This window comes from Sinohyriopsis cumingii, chromosome 12, assembly GCF_028554795.1.
Source record: "Sinohyriopsis cumingii isolate HCF-2022 chromosome 12, ASM2855479v2, whole genome shotgun sequence".
Classification (NCBI taxonomy): Eukaryota; Metazoa; Mollusca; class Bivalvia; order Unionida; family Unionidae; genus Sinohyriopsis; species Sinohyriopsis cumingii.
Genome location: NC_142972.1, coordinates 3,052,398 through 3,075,076, shown reverse-complemented (window position 1 = coordinate 3,075,076; position 22,679 = coordinate 3,052,398). Strand labels below are relative to the sequence as shown.

The following is a 22,679-nucleotide window of genomic DNA, read 5'->3' as shown; positions in this document are numbered from 1 at the left end:
TCCTTGGAAATTGGTGTAACACCTACATTCATGTGTTGATAAAATATGTGTATCTGGTGTTCTTTGAAAACTTGTGTCCCCTATATTTGTGTTGATGCATAACGAGTGCATCAAGTGTTCCTTGGAACCTGGTGTATCCCCTACATCTATGTGCTATTGTATCATATGTTGTATCTGGTGTTCCATGAAAACTGGTGTATCACCTACATCTACATTTTGATGTATCATGCATGGATCTGGTGAATCCCCTACATCCATGTGATGTATCATGTGTGTATCTAGTGTTCTTTGCAACTTGGTGTATCCCTACATCCATGTGACAATGTATCTTCTATGTATCTGGCTTACAAACACTTTAAAACAAGACTTCATACTAATAACATTGCTGACCCCCCCAAAAAAACCCACAGCGATAGCTATGTTTCACTATGCTTATGCACAAGAGAGATAAAGAATTTAAATCTACTAACCTGCATCAGTGCAGCATTTATTCTCTCCTTGCACTGAGGGCAGTTCTGAATTGTTCTTAGCAAAACTGAACTCTGATTGAACAATCCCACTTAATGGTACAACCTCATGCTCTAATGATTTCCTCTCCAATCTGCCTGTGCCATTAGAATCTTCAAATGACATGTTCATACAGTCACATGCTCCATTCTCTCCTGTCCATATATATGCTCTCTTTTCTTCATGTTTTGGTACAGAACTGTCAGTAGAATCAACTTTACTGTCAGAATCACTGGTTTGACAGGCAGTGAAGGTCTTACATGAATCCATGCTGATAGGAGCAATATCAAGACTATCAGCATTGACAATATTTGCAGCCACTAAAGAGACACCACTTAGTTCTACTTCACATCTGACAGGACTCCCCAGAGTGGTAAAGTAATTACTGCTACCCTTGGTGGTAGGACTATCACTGCTATCCTTGGTGGCAGGACTATCACAGCTCCCACTTGAGGGAGGACTACCACAGCTCCCCCTGGTGGCCAAAGCATCACTGACTGTTATGGTGGCAAGACTGCCAGAACCCAGCCTATTGTAAACATCATTGCTCTTGCTGGTGGCAGCATTTTCATTGTTCTCTTTGGTTGCTACTGCATCGGAGTTACTACTGTTGGAATTACTATCACAGCTTTCTCTGGTGGCAAAATCAGTACAGCTCTGGTGGATGGCATAATTATCACTGATAGCAGGGTTATCACAACTTCCCCCAGTAACAGGAGTATTGCAGCTCCCCCTGGTGGTTTGATTATCACAGCTAGCACTAGTGCCTGGACTCTGAAAACTCCCAATGGTGGCTGGAAGATCACAGCTCCTCCTGGGGCCAGTGCCATCACCATCAGGCACCAGTGGAGCAGACTGTTTGTTGATGTCCTGTTTTTCAATGACACAGAATCCAGAACCACTTGTATCCGATAATTGTCTGTAAATGAAAACAAGAAACCAATATAAAAGATGCAAGGCTGATTAACACTTTTCATATTTGAATACAAGAGGGAAAATCACATCTATGATGATTATACTGAAACTAAATTTTAAAAAATGCAACTGAAACATGAACTTTCAAGAGAGCAGTTAGATGAAAAACATATGAAGCAAAGAGTGAAGTACAGTCTATAGTATAAATCTTAAAGTAGTCATTCGATTATTGGTTTATTCAGGTCAATAAATTATTAAGCTTTCAGAAAACTCCATTGTGTTGTGCTTTGTGACTGTGGAGTGTTTAAACAACCAGGAAATGGGCACCTTTATGTACAATGACTGGTTATGCCAATTTTTGGAGCTATGACTGAAAACAACAACCTAAATTTGATATGTAATATGACTGATCAAACCTGATGAAAAAGTGGCCTCCTTCTAGACTGGACTTGGCTGACATGAGTGAACTCCCCTCCTCCAGCACAGACTTGTATGAACTGGAAACAGACTTGAAACTGTCTAGACTGGTGTACTGAAAGTTGCCAAGAAGGCATATATTATAAAATATGTTCCTCTTCTTTTGTCCATGTATAACAAGCTGAGCTGTGTGAAGATACAGGTGTATTACATTTCTGTTAACAATGTAAGTGTCAAACCTCAGATTTGGTGCTTTTTATAAAGTTTCTCCAAGTTTCAAATCAGAAGGATAAAATGATTACCCACTGCAGGCATGATATACTGATAAGAATTCATAAGACCACTTCTAAAATTCATAATGTCAAACAATATTAAATGCAAAGAGGCCATTTTACAATAACTAACCTGGCTTTAAAGAAATACAGATCCCAATTTAAATTTTTGTCTGATTTTTTTTCATTTAAAAAAAAAACAGGCATATTTGTTTTTCCTTTATATGATAGTAAAATCCCTTGGCAAAATTTTGTGTCTTCTAACATTTTAAAACAGAATCCATAATTTATTCAAGCAGTTCCATCAATTATGATAAGGAAAAAGAGTTAAGTACAAAAAAAGAATTGTGGTACCCTGAATATCTTTTGTAGACTGGTTCACAACAGATGAAACTTTTATCTTAATGCATGTAACACTCCAAATTGCCTCTTTATTCTCCATTACAAAATTAAGAAAATTGTTTCAGGGCCATGTTGTAAGATTATATCACACTGATTGAAACTTTCTCATTTAATTTTCAACTTAAAGTAAAACCAGGGTTCTGCTGAACATAGTGCCTTGCCAGTGAACACCATCACGAGTCATAGATTTGATATCAAAACACAAAAACTTCTGACACTTTGCAAGATTCTATGAAAGTTTCATTTGAATATAGGAGCTGATAAAGAAAGCACCAGACTGCTAAAAATTAAACATTTTGGTCACTAATATCACCACCAGAAAAGTGACAGTATCCTAATTAACAGATAAGACAAAACTCCTGATCATCTATGTGGTCCATGCTTCATCATTCTTTCAAAGAGTAAACCAATAAGTACAGAATATTTTCTTTTCTTTTCTTGCATTATTACTGGATATATTTCATCACATGGTACAACAACAGAGAACAAGACATTTTAACAAGTACCAGAGTATAACATTTCATGCTCCTGAAATGATGCTTAGCTGAACTCCTCAACCCTTCCCTTCATGACCCTTTCATCCTCAACCCCTTCATGGCCCACCCCAACCATCCGCTTTCATTATCCTTTCATCCTCAAACCACTTCATGGCCCACCCCAACCATCAGCTTTCATTACCCTTTCATCCTCATCCCCCTTCATGACTCCCTCTTCATGACCCTTTCATCCTCAATTTACTTCATGACCAACCCCAACCCTATTCATAAGTTCACCTCTACTTGAATTGTTTTAATAACCCTTATCATAAAAAAGAAGTGATTTCAGAGAACATTAGGTTTGGGATGGCCAACTCTGCAAAAACATTACACCGTTGACATATTATAAAAATATTGAACATATTGACCTATACAACAGAGTAAGGTAACAGCATTTCACATTTTTGACAAGAAACTTGCTAAAGAGGAAAGGACTTGTACTTTGAAAAAAGTAATTTTCTTGCTAAAAACGTAATTCCAATCTCTTTTGTTGCTTTATTAAATCAAAAAAGGTCATTTTTTGCTACAAGTATAACTTCCACATGAATATATTTTCAAGTGTTACACCATATATGAGGGTCAATCTGTATTTTCACATGTAATAACTATTTTATTGTTGTTTCCATACTGCCATGTCAATTCTGTTAATCCTGACATGTCTATTATGTTAATCTTGATATATCTATTTTGTTAATTGTGTAGCATGTCTAGTCTATTAATTGTTACATGTCTATTATGTTAATTGTCTGACATTTTCATGAAAATGTACAACAAATGTTTAGATATCAGAAGGGGAACAACAGATTTTTGTGTAAAGCATTCACTGTATAATTTTGTTTGGCAAGATGGCAAAAAACAGGATAGTAACTAAACCAATGCCTCTTTTCATCTCTATCATTACCATTATCTGTTTAGTCCAGTAACTAGCAGTTAGCCATGTACATTTAAAATCTTGTCATGTTTTTTTCAATACAAATGCAAAAACATTTCCTGAATTTCTTGTTGAACCATTTCAACATAAAACCATAACATAAATGTGAAAAGGATGAAGATGAAGCCTTTAAATTTACTTTCTGTGTACTGCCTACTTGTACAATGTCTGTCATGAACAAGTACTGTAAATGAATCATGTGACCAGTTAAATTCAAAATAATAGGGGTATTAAAAAAGTTCTGAATATCGGTGTGATGTACAAGAATGTTCTTTATTACAAATAAATGTCCACAAGCAGAGCACTTGGATAACTGGGTCTTTTAGTGTTTAAATTTTACAGGATGCTCTTCACTCAGCACCAGAACTGTTCTTCTACATTTTTATGCCACAGTCATTACCTATGTTACATCACATGCATTTATCTGCAGGTGTCTGGAATGCTGCATGTACAGCTGCAGATCATTTTATTTATGTCATGTTATTTTGTTTATCAGTTGACATTAAATTTATTGACAGGTTCAAAAATACAAAAGTTATAGCATAATATTTGTATCTTAACTACAAATCTTCATAAATTACTCTTTATCAGTACTGTATAATCTAGTTTTCTGTGTCTCATATTTCTGGACATTTAATTTTATTTTAAAATTCTCAAAAAGTGTCTGCTATGATAACGTTACTTATGGTTGAATCCCATTGGCACTAAAATGCTCCCTTATTAAGAAACATTTAATTATGTGTTTCCTTATTTTGTGGTTCTTGATTTTTAAACATATGCTATAATGAGATCTCTTATATACCAAGATGGTCTCTCTTTATAAAGTACCACTGTATAACATGGTCCTTTATGTAATATGATGGTCCCTCTTCATAAAAAAACTTCAGTATAGTGTGGTCTCTCATAATTTATTGTGGTCCACTGATAAAGAACACATCAGGATAATGTGGGTCTGCATGTAATACAGCAGTTCCCTCTAACCAAACACCTCTTACTAACATGGTCTTTACATGACGCGATCACTTTCTGAAACACCTTAGCATACTATGATCCATTATTTAACACTGCGGTAACTTGTTATAAAACACTTGAATATGGTACTTTTGCCAAATGATGGTCACACTTAATAAAACATGTATAATGGGTTCCTTGTGTAACACGGCAGTCACTCATATTAAATACTTCAGTACAATGTGGTCTTTCATGTAATACTGGGTTATTTTTATTGCTGCTCTTAACCGAGTTCTTGACCTACCATGACCCATTATAATTGTCAATCAATTTTCAATCAAACCAAGTCATAATGTAATTCAAAAACAACATGCCCCTATTACATAGCCTATAGTATTACATATTCCAGTACAGTAAGCCTTACCTACAATACTGTACTCATAGAACTAATTAATGGCAGTATTTAGTGTTCATGTAGTTTATAAATAAAATAGAATTGCACTATTTAGTGTTACATGTAGTTTATAAATAAAATAGAATTGCACTATTTAGGGTTACATGTAGTTTATAAATAAAAGGAGTCGTAGTATTCATTGTTACATGTAGTTTATAAACAAAAGAAGTCGTAGTATTCATTGTTACATGTAATTTATAAATAAAAGGAGTCGTAGTATTCATTGTTACATGTAATTTATAAATAAAAGGAGTCGTAGTATTCATTGTTACATGAAGTTTATAAATAGTTTGTAAATAAAAGGAGTCGTAGTGTTAATTGTTACATGTAGTTTATAAATAAAAGGAGTCGTAGTATTCATTGTTACATGTAGTTTATAAATAGTTTGTAAATAAAAGGAGTCGTAGTGTTAATTGTTACATGTAGTTTATAACTAAAAGAATGGTAGTGTTAACTGTTACCTGTAGTTTATAATTAAAAGAATGGTAGTGTTAACTGTTACCTGTAGTTAATAACTAAACTGATGGATTTATTTTAAGCAACATATTACTCACAGACTTCCAGTGCAGCAAACTGTCACTTGCCAGGAATGATTGATGATCACAGAATTTTTTTCTGTCATCTCTGCAAGAATAATCAATCAATATAAAATGCACAATACAGGTGCCACTACTTTTAACATTCTAGTAAGGGTCTATAACTGTCAATCATTTTATGTACTGGAATGCAGGACAGCATGAAAGCTCATAGATGAATATGTGCATGTGTTGTCTAAACCCTGAAATGGGTTGTTGTTGTTGTTGTTTTAGGGTTTAACGCCAGTTTTCAGCACATGATAGGCTATACATGGCGGCCAGAATTAATGGTAGAGGAAGAACCCGGGAAAACCTCATAAAGAACCACCAACCCACGAAAAGCTACTGGCAAGCTTGCTCACATACCCACATTGGCTGAATCTGAGACTGAAACCCACGCAGACAGAGGTGAGATGGCAATGTTCTGAAACGGAGGGCACTTTAGACCACTTGGCCACTCGGGCCCCCCCTGCAATGGGTAATGTTATCATCAAACAAAAACAAAATGGATGATGACCATAGATTAACCAGGTTTCATGGTAATGCAATGAAAATTGTGAGACTAGAGTTGTTGACAAGACTGAGTTTTACCATGCATCCAGTTGTAACAAAATAATGGCAAAAAACCTAATAAAACTTGTAGGAACAAAGTGATTGTCAATTTATTGTAATTTAATTGATTAAATATAGTTTGAGTAACACAGTTTCTCTGGCCCCTTATTGGGCACTTCTTTGTCTACTATGGATGCTCTGCTAGACATTATGTCATTGCAGCCAGTATATGTTCATAAGCTAGTAACTAAATTTAGATATGTTGTCATGTTGAACCAATCAGATGACTAAGTTGGAGCATGTGATCATTATGTCAGTTTGAGGCATTAATTCAGCAATTGGGATGCCTGTATAGATGCATGTTTTTCAGTGTCGACGCTGCATTTAACTTAATATTATCTGCTGAAATAATTCATCTGTTTCCTGATACCACACGTTACTTTCCGTCTTTTGGGGATCATATGTTTATTCAACTCACAATGGTTTCTCATAGATTAAGATGTACGGTTAATCATTTGACCAGGTTTCGCAATACAAAACTTAACCAGGGCACCATCACTGTGACAAATTCAACCTGGGTGGACATTCCAGAAAATTGGACTGCATCAAAATTGGTCCAACAGTTAGCTGAGAAGAACATCAAGGTCTCAGTTTCAATTGGAAAGAGGCATCTTCTTCAACTGTACAGAGATTATGTGCAGCAGATGGGTGATTCTTCTTTGTGTTCAAGAGCATCATCACGTGACCAGCCGGGTGTTTCATATGTCTTCAACAGCATCGTCATGTGACCTGCAAGCAGCTAATATACCACGTGATCTCTACATGTTGGACATAGCAGCTATCAATCAACAGTAGCCGAATTACAAGCATTTATTGCCGCATTGACACAATCTTCCACAACAACTACCATATCACCATGACGTACAACAGCTTCACAATCTTCAATGAATCCGAATGCCGAGGATACATGTTGTATATCACATAGTGACTTTAACTTTCGATCGGCCCTTGCTATGCATGGGGGATGACAACATGAGATTCTCCCAAACATTGCATTATGCTGTGCCTGTTGACAAACTCCTGTCGGTGGACATTGTGCCCAGCAATAAACGTAAGGACATAATCACGGATAAGCATGTTAATCTTGCCTACTGCTGATACCGGAAATGGACTCTAGCTCAGAGACTAAAAATTTATAGATCAGGGTGGCAACCAAATTGTAGTAGGCTTTCTCTAAATACAAAAACATTCTCTGTGAGGTCTATCTGTTTAGGAGGCCTGAGTTAGACTATTACGCAGACTTGATTGATGAACTGCATCAGAAATACAGTGGAACTAGTTTTTATGAGTATCATAATGCATTTTCTTGCAAGGCTGCCCAGTATTTAATACAACACAATGTTGTTGTGGATTGGTCTTCCTGGGATATTGAGTTGTTTCTAGCTCTCTGACAGAAAGACTGAGGTTTGCATTCATTGCAACAGTACTCTGCACTCAAGTGGCTTCTGTCCAGCTAACCTCACAATGCCTTTGAACACTCAACAATCTAAGAGAAATACCAAATATTTGAATTTCAACTCGGCCAGTCATATTCCAATGGATTGGCATGGCCATCCAGTAGTTCTGTCTGGCTTAGCGATCTACTTTCCACCATATGTGAGGTCATCTAGAGTAATGGTGGCTGTTTTCACCTCGGCAGTCGTAACTATGCATTGAAAATGCCTGGATATGAAAAAGTATCAGATTTCTGACTCAGCCTATGCAGAAGAAATCCCAGAACTACTGACATTAACAGACAGAGTAATATTGTTTAATTTTACTATAAAGTGCTCATTATATGTTCGATAGAAGCTTACAGGTACAGCTGGATAACTACATTGATTTAACCACATTAAAACTCCACAGCACCTTCTCTGTTTCAAGTACCAGCTTGGTACTTTTCATTTTGTATCTTTTAGCAAAGCAACATGCACTATCTACCATATATACCTATGTCTTTGATAATGGCTATGTGCACAAACTGAACAATATCCCTGATCCAACCAATTCCTTTCTTATTCCAAACTTGTGCAATTGCTTCATGAACTTTTATCACACACAGTTGCCAGACAACTAATTAATGCATGTAAAAAAAAAAAATTAAAATGGGACATTTCTTGCATAGCGTACTTTTCCAGCTCTGTTCTGGGGGACATGTCGAATCGGTGAATGTTTATTATCATGGCAATCCTCAAGATCGGACTTATCAAGTTTTGCTTATCAGTGTCCCTATATACCTTGTATCAGCCCCTTGCAGCTCCACATACTGGTGTCGGACATTCTTCACAACCCTAAAAACTCCAAAAGTCTCTCTTCCTGAGGTATTGCCATTGTCAACTTTCATGCATTCACAACTTTGCTTTTGACCCCCAATTTGTGTCAGTACTTAAATCTACTCAACTATTTTGCCCATACATGACCCCCAATTTGTGTCAGTACTTAAATCTACTCAACTATTTTGCCCATATACTTCATACCCGCTTCCTACAGTGCATGTAAGGAGTATCGGCTGATGTTAGTTATCATAGCAATCCTCAGGATCAGACTTATTGAGTTTTGGTTATCAGTGTCCCTATATACCTTGTATCAGCCCCTCGTGGCTCCACAAACAGGTGTCAGACACACTTCACAACCCTACAAACTCCCCTAAGTCTCTCTTCCTGAGGTATTGCTATGGAAACAATTTAGTTCTTGGCAATCTGGTTGCAGAAACCCAAACTTAACTTCAGTTCTCTCAGGTTCAGATCAGTGACAATGATTTAGTTGTCAAGTTTATGCATTACAACATTCCAAGGGTACCCTTTATTGCCTTGAACATCATGCATGCACCCTCTCCCAATTTACAAGACCAGTGCCCTGCCCATGCGCTGTGTCAATATTCATAACTGCTGGGTTGTCATTTGGATGGGTTGCTCATAACTATGCAGGAGTTCAACCAATCCTTGCCCACATTGCTCTTGCTGTGTGGTTTTAATCCTCAATTATTCAAGACTCATAGTTTTAGAATCGGGGCAGCAACAGAGGGTGCTAAGCAGGGTCTATCAGACAGTCTTGTTCGGGTCTTAGGTGGGTGGCAGTCAGATGTCTTTAAGAAATAAATCCACCTATTAAGTGATAGAATTTCTAGTTTGTAATTCAGAGCTGACTTTGATATTTCTACACATTAACATGGCACTTTCTACTGCCTGGTTCATCTTTCCAATTTTGTCTGCTTTCAGGTTTCATTGGTGCACAGATCGATATAGCCTTCCAAATCATATGGGCACATCACTTCATATGGGTTCCTTAGAGAGCACTTCACTTCATATGGGTTCCTTGGAGAGCACTTCACTTCATATGGGTTCATTGAAGACATGACCATCTTATAACACATTCTTCCACTGATGTGGTGGCAGCAGTGCTGTGGGGTCACAAATGGCAGCAAAAGAAAATACTTTTCCACTGTGACAATGAGGCTACAGTTGCAATAATAATAACAAAAAAAAAAGAAGCAGATCTAAGAGTCCTGACATTCTGAAACTAATGCCCCCCTGACTTTGACAGCTGCTACTGATGGCTTTGTCATATATGCTGAACATATACCAGAGACAAAAATGCTAAAGCTGATGCTTTATCTCATTTACAGATTACACCATTCTGGCAGCTAGCACCCACAGCAGAGCAACAACCATGTGAGTGCCCTCCTCCAGCAAGAATACTGCTCACCTAGAACCTACCAAATATTTCTTGTGGGACTCATCTTTGACCATGGCACCAGATGTGCTTTTTCAACAGACTTCCAAATCTTCAGGTCTTTCTTGCTAACGTAGGATGGTCCTCTAATACACATTGTAGATATATTCAGGTGCACCCAGACATAATTAACTTTGCACAGAGACAGATGCCACACCGTGTGTTTCACTAGTTGGTTCACGCTTGTGTCAATCAATGCACTCTTCATTTCTTTACTGTAGCATCTATTAGTGTGGACATATGAATTCCTAACTGGCTATCTAATACATATATCTAACATTTCTATGTTTAAGCACATCAGGCTTATCACGCAGTTCAAAACTTATTTCATGCATTTTCAATCATTATTATCCGTATATATCCTATTATTTGCTTTAAATTGGGGGCCTTCGTTACAGTCACACTGTTCGATAGTCACAGCACTACCTTCACTTCGTTGGATGATTGCCAAGTTTCATGCATTCACAACTTTGCTTTTGAACCCAAATTTGTGTCAGTACTTAAATGTATTCAATTATTATGCCCATATATACTTCATACCTGCTTCCTAAGGTGCATGTATGGAGTATCGGCTGATGTTTGTTATCATGACATCCTCAGGATCAGACTTATTGAGTTTCGGTCATTGAAATTTTACAATATAATGCTGAAGAACTGACGGAAATTAGTACCAATCCCTCGATCCAAGCGGAAATCACTATCATCATATTTTCACCTTGACAAGCTATAGACTTTTAGCATTTCTGTTGCAAAAGCAAACCTGTTAGGGCTGGATTTGCAAGTTAATAGATGAAATCCTAAATGTATTATGATTGTGTAACATCTTGAAATATAAAATGCAAAACTGTAGGCATTTAAAAAAATATTTATTTCATGAAATGCTGCAATGTATTAGTAGGATACAGCTACAGTGGCAATATCACTTTTATAGCTACTTTCCAGTCACATCCAGGAAATACTTCTGCCGGTACATACATATTCAAAATTTGTATTTCTGTATTTTAGGCTTATTTTTTATTTCTCTTCTTCTGTTCCTACTTTCTCTCTCCCCTGTTCCTCTCTCTCCATCAATGAAGAGAAACCATCAGCAAATGAATTTTAAAAAATGCCAAAAAAGTAAAACAAAAAGTAGTTTTCAAGTATTCATGCTTTTAGAACTGTTTTCCACATGAATTATGCAAATTGTCAGTTTCTATTAGATATTCAGTGTCACCCAAGCATTATCATACAGTATACCTGTTAAAGGTTTTAAAAATGGTAAAAAATTTTATGGAAAAATATAGTACTGTAATAAAGCTGTTTATGTAGTAATCTGATTTTAACCATGTAAACAATGCATAGATCATAAACAGATAGGTCTAGATTGTAAACCGTAATTAAAATGACAATAATAATCTGGGCACAGTGCCTCTTACAGACCCAGAGGAAAGCTTGCCAAGGCACCACAATTCACGTTTGAATGCAAAAGTAGAACCAAAATGTTTAAAAGGTAAACTCATAATCAATATAATATTTTGTTTCAAGATTCTACACTCTTAAGTCTGATGGATACAATCAATATGTGATGTTTCTACAGTACACCCACTCTCTCAATGCTCATCAAATTAATCTATGCAAGAAACCAATTTTTGAGTAAAAAGTGTTTTGTTGATAATATTTATCAAGTTATAAGACCTTAGGAGTACTACCACTTGTACACTAATCCAGCTTTCCCAGGCTTAAATCTTAATTATGGCAGCTATAAGTTGTTGGCCCACATCTCTTGGCATCCGTCTGTCTACGAGAGACGATGGCATAGCTCCAAAGTACGCTTTTGCTTATCCTTCTTTTTAGCTCTCTTTTCAGCTTGCTTTATTCTTCTCTTTTCCTCTGCGTTTTGAACTCCCTGCCTGACAGCTAGACGCCAGCTGGAACGGTTGTTTGCACAGCTCTCCCAGTCGTTGACATTGATGTTTGCTGTCTTCATATCCTTCTTGCAAACATCTTTGTAGCGCAGATGTGGTCGTCCAGTTGGTCGTGCACCTTCTGCTAACTCCCCATATAACAGGTCCTTGGGAATGCGACCTGGGTCCATTCTCTTGACATGGCCGAGCCAGTGAAGGCGCCTCTCGCTGAGTATGGAGAACATGCTGTTCATGTTGGCGCGTTCTAGAACCTCTGTGTTGGGTACTTTGTCCTGCCACTGGATGTGCAGAATGCGCTGCAGACATCTCAGGTGGAAGCTGTTGAGTTTCCTCTCGTGTCTTGCATAGGTGGTCCATGTTTCGCTGCTGTAGAGAAGTGAGCTGAGCACGCACGCTTGGTAGACACGCAGTTTGGTCTTCTCTGTGAGGTTGGGGTTGTTCCAGACCCTCTGGTTAAGTCTGGCCATCACTGCTGCTGCCTTGGCAATCCTGCCGCCCACCTCAGAATCAATGGAGAGTGAGCTGGAGATGTTAGACCCGAGGTATGTGAAGTTCTCGACAACTTCCAAATTGTACCCATCGATGGAGACAGAGGGAGGGGAGTCTGTGTCCTGTGCCATGACATTCGTTTTCTTCAAACTGATGGTCAGTCCAAATTCCTTACATGCATGGGAGAGGCAGCATACCAGCTGCTGAAGTCCATCTTCCGTGTGTGATGTCAAGGCTGCATCGTCGGCAAAGAGCAATTCACGGATGAGCACCTCTGTGACTTTAGTCTTAGCACGGAGACGGGCGATGTTGAACAGCTTGCCGTCAGCCCTGGTATGGATGTACACTCCCTCGCTGCAGTCCTTGAATGCGTACTGGAGAAGCATGGAGAAGAAGATGGCAAAGAGCGTCGGTGCAAGGACACAGCCTTGTTTGACTCCGCTAATGACTGGGAATGCTTCAGATGTTGCGCCATTGAAGCACACTATGCTGTGCATGTTCTCATGGAACAACATAATGACAGCAAGCAGACGTGGGCGGCAGCCGATCTTCTGCAGGAGTCTGAAGAGTCCACTCTGACTAACCATGTCAAACGCCTTCGTCAGGTCTATGAAGGCAATGTAGAGGGGCATCCGCTGCTCGCGACACTTCTCCTGCAGCTGATGTAGTGAGAAGATCATGTCTACAGTTGACCTGCCGGCTCGAAATCCACACCGGGATTCTGGGTAGACGCGGGAGGCTAGGATCTGCAAGCGTGCCAAGGCAACACGGGTGAAGGCCTTTCCGACGATGCTGAGGAGGGAGATGCCCCGATAGTTGTTGCAGTCGCTACGGTCTCCTTTGTTTTTGTACAAAGTGACGATGTTGGCGTCACGCATGTCCTGTGGGATGTATCCCTGTTCCCAGCAAAGGCAGAGGAGTGTGTGTAGGGGCTGGAGCAGTGCTGGTTTTCCGCTCTTGAGGACTTCAGGCGGAATGCCGTCGCTTCCAGGAGCCTTCCCACAGGCAAGGCAATCGATGGCTTTTCCGAGCTCTTCCAGGGTGGGCTGTGTGTCTAGCTCCTCCATGACAGGCAGGTCTGGAATGGCGTCCAGGGCAGTTCCAGTGACATTGTTTTGGGTTGCATATAGCTTGAGATAGTGCTCAACCCTACGGTGCAGTTGTTTCCCCTGGTCTGTGATGACTTTGCCCGTCTTGGACTTGAGGGGGGCGGTCTTGTAGCTGGGGGGCCCTGTCGCCTTTTTGATACCCTCATACATTCCTCTTGTATCCCCGGTGTCAGCAGCTGTCTGTATACTGTTGCAAAGGTTCAGCCAGTAGGTGTTGGCACAGCGGCGGGCGGTCTTCTGGGCATTATTCCTTGCAATCCTGAGGGCTTGTAGTGTTCTGGGGCTAGGTGCAGCCTTGTATGCCAGGAGGGCTTTCCTCTTTGCCTCAGTCACGGGCTCCATCTCCTCCCAGTTTGCCTCATACCAGTCGACATTCTTTCGCTCCCTCTTCCCGTAAGCTGTGATGGCTGAATTGTACACAGAGTCACGGATATGGGACCACTTGGAATCAATGGTGTCATCAGGTGTCACTTTGGTGAGGGCTTCCTTCAGTTTGCTGATGAACTGCTGTGTTTTTTTCTGGGTTGCTTGCACAGCAGGTGTTGATACGTGGGTGACCCTTCTTCTTGGCATGGTGCAGCTTCTTGGGTAATATTCGCACCTTGCTGGCCACGAGGGAATGGTCCGTGTCACAATCTGCACTGTGGTAGCTGCGGGTAAGGAGGACACTGGCCAGTTCTGCACGCCTGGTGATGACGAGGTCTAGCTGGTGCCAGTGGCGTGAACGTGGGTGTCTCCACGACACCTGGTGGATCTCCTTGCATTTGAAGAAAGTGTTTGTCACACATAGGCTGTGGGAGCAGCACATCTCCAGCAGTCGCTGACCATTCTCGTTGATCTTGCCCCTTCCGTAAAAGCCGAGACAGGTGGACCAGGCCTCATGGTCAGCTCCCACTCTAGCGTTGAAGTCTCCTAGTAAGTAAAGGCTTTCATTGTTGGGGATACTGGATATTGCCTGATCCAGAGCCTCATAAAACTTGTCTTTCTCCTCGTAGGTGGAGTAGAGGGTTGGGGCGTACACACTGAAGATGTTGACCGGGCCTAAGGATGTTGACAGCCGGAGGGCAAGGATTCTCTCAGTACCTGATGATGGAGGTTCAATGAAGGCGATTAGCGTGTTCTTGATGGCAAAGCCTACACCATGCTGCCTATGTTCATCCAAGGGCTTCCCCTGCCAAAAGAATGTGTAATTGGCTTCCCTGATGGTGCCGCTGTCAGCCAGTCGGGTCTCCTGGAGGCAGGCAATGTCGATGTTCAGTCGGGAGAGTTCTCTGTCAATGACGGCAGTCTTCCGTGCATCGTCGATCTGCTGTAGGTCAGTGGTCAATCCAGGACACATGGTCCTGATGTTCCAGGTTGCAAAACGAAGAGTTGGAGTCTTTTTATTTCTTCTTTTAGTCTTTCCTGGTGCAGAGTTTTGTGGCCCACTTGTCGAGATGGTTCTCTAAGCTCCACAAACCCAGTGAAGCAGGCAGGCCATGGCGGGCAGCACCTTACTGACTGGGGGCTGCCCAGCTTGAGGCGGGCTGTAGCTGTCCAGTGAGACCTGATGATCTCTCCCACCGTCAGAAGTAACCCCTGGCGCCAAGCTCTACACCAATCGAGCTTTGACTTAGAACCGGTAAACTGCTACTTCTCGTGTTGTGCCGACGCCGTACAACGATGCTGGAGTGTCCTCTCCAGTGGAGCTATGAAGCCTGGGCAGGGTGGTATGGAGAATCAGCTGTTGCCCATGCAGCAGATCCCCCCTCTCCACGCAGCTGGTGTGCCAAGGGAACAATGAATGCCGATACAGCTTGGCACCAACGGCGTCGCAGGAGTTGCCGGAATGACGTTGAAGTCAATGTCATACCGCCTTAGGGACTCCATCTCCGGATTTTCTGTCGGGGTTTACTCCCTTAACTTTCCCATGATTGGGTATAGCCACAAGGCAGCAGAGGTTTGGAATCGGAGTTTTCCTTCTCCTAGATGAGCTACCATCCAAGGTTTACGAGTCCCATCTACGCGAAGCAACTGGTTTTAAGGCGCCAGTGGGCCACCTTCACCCCTTCTCCTGTTAGTAGAAAACATGGTCTGCCGGGCTTCAAATCTAAGCCACTCGCGAAGGCCAGGAGCTGGATTTTAGTTGACAGAGGCAGTAAGAGACGCATGCCGTATGGGGCATTTTGGAGGATTGGGGCGCTTGTCTCCCACTCCCACCCCGGGCAATGTCAACCTTAGACCACATACAAGCAGTCCAAAAGAATGATCTCCTTTGATATAGGGATTGGTGCCAAATGCTATGTGTACTTCAGCATTTCTAGAGCACAATGCACACTCTCATAGCTGGATACAACTGCAGAGAGGTTGGAACAGTCTCCAGTATGTCAGTCATGAATGGTCATCTGGGATATCTATTTTTGAAGAAACCCTGTATAACGGAGCAGGAGCATTGAATAATGAGATGGATGACCTCTGAAAAAACTTGCAGAGTCTATGATCATCATGGCAAATTCTTCCTCATTTGACAGAAGAATAGGAGTCTTCCACCCCAACCCCCCACCCCGATAAAGGGAGTGAGGCAATATTGCTTCTTCTTTCTAGAAGGAGGCTGTCATGGAGAGAAACTGAGGCAAAATTATCCCCTTGTATCTGCTTCTTACTCATATTAATTTTGTTGTCAAGAACTGTGGCATTCCATGTGCAAAGGACAAGTAGGGTTGCTTTCCTGTCTGAAGTGTCCTAAGGATGTCCTTTCTAGTGCTTTGGTCTCTCTTTTGAAACAAGAGTCCCAGATGCTATACTGGCTGAAAAGACCTTCCAGAATTAAGACAGGACCATTACTTTCTTTTAGAAGTTGAGTGTTGAAACAATCTCTGATATTCTTCAGCAATTTCAAATTGCATGCTGTGGTTGTCAGATTGGTACCATTTTCATTTAGGACAAACAAGAAATTTTTTATGACTAACAAGATATAAAACTTACAGTGGAAACATCTTGTTTATATGACTTTGAATTTTGTAGAAGTAATAATAACAAGACTTTCAAGATGGCTGCCCTAGTGACTAGATATCAGATTGGAACCATTTCTATTTAGGTCCAACTACACATTACAATAAGTCTTTGATGAAAGCAAAGTATCGATATGATAAGCCATCTAGGAGATCTAGCTGTGACAAGATTTTCAAGTTAGCCCTTGTGGTGGTCATATTGGAAGTCAGATCAGCACCATTTTCGTTTACAACAAGCTAGATATCATAAAAAGTCTTTCAGTTAAAACACATGCTGATATGACAATTCATCAGGAGTAATGATAACAAGATATTCAAGATGGCAACTGTGATGGCCATATTGGAAAAATGGGCAGACAATATTCATTGAGGACCAATCAGACATCATAAAAAGCCATTTATTAAAAAAAACCTGTTGACATGACCATCCATTCAGACATAGCAGAAACTACATAATGAAAATGGTTGATATGTTGGCCATACTGGGCATCAGATTGGTATGATTTTCATTGAAAATCAACTAGACATCATAAGAAGTCTTCTGGCATGACCCCATCTCAGTGTGACTTTCCATTCAGGAGTAATGATAAAAAAAACTTTCAAAATCGCTGCCATGGTGGCCATATTGGGCAGTCGAGACACTATCTATATTTGGAACCAACTATACAAATGAAGTAGCAATTACAATATTTTCAAGACAGCAGCTGTTTTTGTTATTTTGGATGTCAGATTGGGACATTTTCATTTAAGATCAACTAGACATCATCATGGTGAAAACCCCCATATTAATATGACTTTCCATTCAGAAGCAGTGATAACAAGTCTTTCAAGGTGGCTGCTATGATGGCCATATTAGACATCAGACTGGCACAATTTTCATTTAGGACCAAGTAGACATCATAAGAAATCTTGTCATGAAAATTCCATGCCCATCCATTCAGCAAGTAGTGAAAACAGGGTTTTCATGATGACTCTGTGACAGTTATATTGGATGTCCAAGTGGCACCAGTTTACCAATCAGACCATGGAATGAATGTGTATGTAAAGTTTCATAGCAATCCTTTATGTAGTTTAGGAAGAGTAGTGATAACAAACTTGTGCTACCAGTCAGATAGAAGACGGACCAACACATAAGCTCCTTCTGGCATATGACCAGTAAAACTAAAAATCTCCTTTGATTAGAATATTAACAGATGCTGAAATATTGGACCAAGCTGCTGATGGAACAGGAGGAGGTGGACAACATTCTGATAGTAACAAGCAAAACATCATCTTTTGGTCAATGCTTGGAAAGCAGTCTTCTCTTGTCATTGTAATGTCTAGAAAGGACAATAGCTCTTATAAGTGTAATTTGTCATCTCTAGAAGAATATGGTGATGTCAACTCTTATTGTATGGAGCTGGTCAAAATTGTCAAAAGTGATAGCTAACCAGACTAGAAATTTGTCCTGACTGAAATAAGGTAACTTCCACATGATTGTTAAGCATGTCCTCCATCTGAATGGCATAGGCATCTGATAGAACTGACACATTATCATGTGGGTACTGAAGCATTAAACTGGGCCCAGAGTGCTTTGAATAATGGGCATTCCATAGGAGTGTGAGTGGTCTGACACACTATCATGTGGGTATTGAAGCATTAAACTTGGTCCAGAGTGCTTTGAATAATGGGCATGCTGATCCAAAAGAGTGTGAGTGGTCTGACACACTATCATGTGGGTACTGAAGCATATAGTACTTTGAATAATGGGCATGCTGATCCATAAGAGTGTGAGTGGTCTGACACACTATCATGTGGGTACTGAAGCATAGAGTACTTTGAATAATGGGCATGCTGATCCATAAGAGTGTGAGTGGTCTGACACACTATCATGTGGGTACTGAAGCATTAAACTGGGCCCAGAGTGCTTTGAATAATGGGCATGCTGATCCATAAGAGTGTGAGTGGTCTGACACACTATCATGTGGGTACTGAAGCATTAAACTGGGCCCAGAGTGCTTTGAATAATGGGCATGCTGATCCATAAGAGTGTGAGTGGTCTGACACACTATCATGTGGGTACTGAAGCATTAAACTGGGCCCAGAGTGCTTTGAATAATGGGCATGCTGATCCATAAGTGTGTGAGTGGTCTGATATCAGTCAGATCAGCATACTAGGCAAACGTTGGAGCAGGGGCTGTAGCTGTTGCCTAATGCAATCCCCGATTCACTTACTGGCTAGTGAGCCCCCTTGTTTGCATAACTGGAAATTATTGACCAAGGTGATGTCAGCATCAATGCAAATAGCCTTTCATCAATGAAGATGAAATTCTCCACTTTCCCGTTGTGTTAAGACTGTGCACTCAAATAAGTCTCCATACATACAGAGCTTTTCTGACATGTATTTCCAGCATCCCATATATGCTAAATATTTATTATTATCGGTTATCATCTGTGCCCTCTGGGCATTTACACTGTTATATTTATTATTATTGGTTATCATCCATGCCCTATGGGCATTTACAGTTATATTTATTATTATTGGTTATCATCCATGCCCTATGGGCATTTACACTGTTATATTTATTATTATTGGTTATCATCCAAGCCCTCTGGGCATTTACACTGTTATATTTATTATTATTGGTTATCATCCATTCCCTCTGGGCATTTACACTGTTATATTTATTATTATTGGTTATCATCCATGCCCTATGGGCATTTACACTGTTATATTTATTATTATTGGTTATCATCCAAGCCCTCTGGGCATTTACACTGTTTATTATTATTGGTTATCATCCATGCCCTCTGGGCATTTACAGTTATATTTATTATTATTGGTTATCATCCAAGCCCTCTGGGCATTTACACTGTTATATTTATTGTTATTGGTTATCATCCAAGCCCTCTGGGCATTTACACTGTTATATTTAATCCTGCTCATATTCTAGGCTCTATAAACAGAAATAGCACTGACAATACTTACATACGTGTAGCCAGCCACGCATTGCTTTATAAACTCATGCAGTGGATGTCACCGAGTGATAACACTATATTGTTAAGAACTACTTGTAAAAATGGGCTTAAGGGACAACCAATACAAGTAAAGGATTTAATAATTTCATTGTAACTACAAAGTGGATGATATGACTATAAACTATCTACAGAAAACTAATAATGTATCCAAACATAAGAAGAATTTCTTACAGAGAAAAGCAAAAAATCATTTAAACTTACTGAGGTCAACATCACAAAACAATTATAGTTTTCTACAGACAAAAAAAATTATTTACACAATTTAATAAGTCTATAGTTAATACTTAAGTCAAGAATACATTGCTGAATGCACATACTAGCAGCCTCTGTAAGTAAGTCAAAAAGGGCTCCTAACGTATATTTACAAGAAAGCTTTAATTCTACAATAGATCGATACACTTCCTCTCATACAGAAAAGAGCAAGAAATAGCTGAAAATATGGCCGGAGTATCCTTTCCCAGAATGAGAAACTCTTCCAAATAGAGTCAAATACCAGAACTATTGACATCGAGGCCTCTCATAGACAGCATGCTACTCAACATGAGTAAAAGTAGGAACTGGAGTAAACAGATGATCTGATGCCAATTTCTATATCAAGGGGAGGTCACTCTCTAATTGCCAACTATATAGGCAGACAACTTTTAGATATAGGCAGACAACTTTTAGATATTAATTACAAAATACAACTTTTGTTGCTTTATTTTATTTTATTTTTAGCATACTGGAAAAGCATAATCCATAAACATTCAAGTGTATGATGTAATATGGTGAAAGAAAGTGTCATGATTATGCCAAAAGTTTAATGGTTGGCATGTATGTGTGTGTCTACTTCACTCATGAAATATTTTCTTATATCTACTCAAAATACCTACATATCCTCTATTCAGAACTGAACAAATATCAACATGAAAATGTCTATCCAAAACATTATTCTTATAAAACCAGACAAAATTATGTTCATGAAATGTTGCATATTTGTATGGAAATGATTGATACTACTCGTGGCAAACTCAGATTTACATAACTATGCAAGTTTGATTTCTATTAAAAACTCCACACACTTTAATAATGAAACATGTATGATTCAACAGAAAAAAGTTTCAAGAGAAAACACAGTTTAAAACATAACACTCCAAGAAGCCAACAAAATCACAACTACAGATGATAGTTTCTGAAAGAAGCTAATGCAATGATCTTACCTATGTAAAAAGTTTGCACCAATGATATCTGGACCAAAGGACAGTAGGCCTTCGTTTGGACCTGTAATTATAGTCATCACATTTATATCAATCATACAAGCCTATAACAAGCACAAACACTGGAACAAATTCTGTGCAAATTACATATAGTGTATAAGCTACAACATTTATCTGTAAGTCTGGATATAGCCCTGTAACTTTTATGTACTGTCAGTAAATACATGGTATGATGTCAATGATTTATGTCTAACAAATATAATTAAACTGAATGATCTGACACGCCTTTAGTTGCCGTGCCTGTAAAATGAAGCAAATATTTCAGCCTGCTGATGAGATTGTCTCTTAGTCCAAATATGAAGCCGATAACTATCTGCACCTCTAAAGATCAAGAATAAATTTTGAACACATCTTAAATGAGGAACTGTAAACAATATTTTAATTTGCATCCTTCATGTATTTATTTTCTGGGGGGTTTACAGGTGGATGATAAGTACAAAATTAAGTGGCCTCTATTCATACATTTTTTGAAATTATGACATAAATGAAAGAGTTGTTAAATCCTAGTTATCTGACATCAGGAAGTCACAAATCACAGATTTTAAAGCGACATTTACAATCTTGATCTTTAAGGAAATACCTGCAGAGTCTTTGAGATATCACTAAAGAATTAAATAGCCAATATCTACCCAAAATTAGTTCTGCAAACTTTACTTACTCATCACTTGCTGATCAAGGTCTTCAAATGCTAATGTTGCATTGTCTCTTTTGAAGTACTGGAGAAAAAAAATTATGATGTCAACAACATAATCACTTTAAACTCTGGAAGTTCTAAGTTATAGGTCAGAACATCATCTTTCAAGTGATAAGAACATAAATGTGACAGAACCAGGATCTCGAAACAGTAGATTTACAAATTTTGATCAGCTGATTGGCTTAAAGATGACCTCATTAACATGAGTGGATCCTGCTCATCATCAAACTCTTCTGAGATCCAAGATAATACATGCCCACATTCCAAGTTTAATCACAATCAGATCAAAATGACAGCTTTACGTAAGGCAAGGATCTCAACCTATAATATGCAAGATACCTCATTAATATGTGTGGATACTGCTAAGTAGCAAAATCACGCATGATCTCAACAATACAAGTACTGAGTCTGATAAAAAAACAGGTTAGAAATAAGGTTTCCAGCATGGTAGCAAGCTGTTAAAATCAGATGCAAAATCACCATATTAATTATGATTGGATCTTGCTGAATATCAAAATTATCCAAGATCTTGATGATACAAACTCATATTTAAGTTTTATTAAAGCCTGACTACAGTCTTCAGCATGGCAACAAGCTCAGTCAATCAGATAAAAGACCACCTTGCCTGCAGCTAAAGCAATAGAAAATTCAAAGAACAAAAGAACTCTTTCCTTAATAATAAGAACTCAATAATAATACCACATCAACAAGAAGATCCGTTTGCTCAAGTCCTAGGAATGATCGTAATAAGACGGTTTTAGTGTAGTTGAAAAGAATGTCACTACTGTTACCAATGCTGGAAGAAAAATAAATTACAGCAAAATGTCCTTCAGTGACCACCTGCAAGTTTGACTGTTATTTTTGTGTACACTGTAAAAATAAACTAACTCAAAGTGGAAAGTAAATGCTGATTCCTGTTGTCTTATACACTCTAGT

At 39.2% G+C, this 22,679-nt stretch overlaps 1 protein-coding gene across 5 annotated transcripts in view; it reads right to left on the bottom strand.

Moving 5' to 3' along the window:
- The window catches only part of LOC149785922 (uncharacterized), a 112,148-nt gene that overhangs the window by 32,377 nt on the left and 57,092 nt on the right, over window positions 1-22,679 (bottom strand). For all 5 annotated transcript variants that reach the window (XR_016424836.1, XR_016424837.1, XM_089976156.1 and 2 more), the window contains 5 exons: window positions 21,708-21,765; window positions 20,993-21,053; window positions 5,940-6,009; window positions 1,839-1,954; window positions 471-1,426 (listed from right to left, as the gene is read on the bottom strand). Coding sequence is in view for 3 of the 5 variants with exons in the window: in XM_089976156.1 (XP_089832282.1) it covers window positions 471-1,426; window positions 1,839-1,954; window positions 5,940-6,009; window positions 20,993-21,053; window positions 21,708-21,765 (1,261 nt within the window). In the remaining 2 variants the exon portion in view is untranslated. The remainder of the gene's footprint in view (window positions 1-470; window positions 1,427-1,838; window positions 1,955-5,939; window positions 6,010-20,992; window positions 21,054-21,707; window positions 21,766-22,679) is intronic.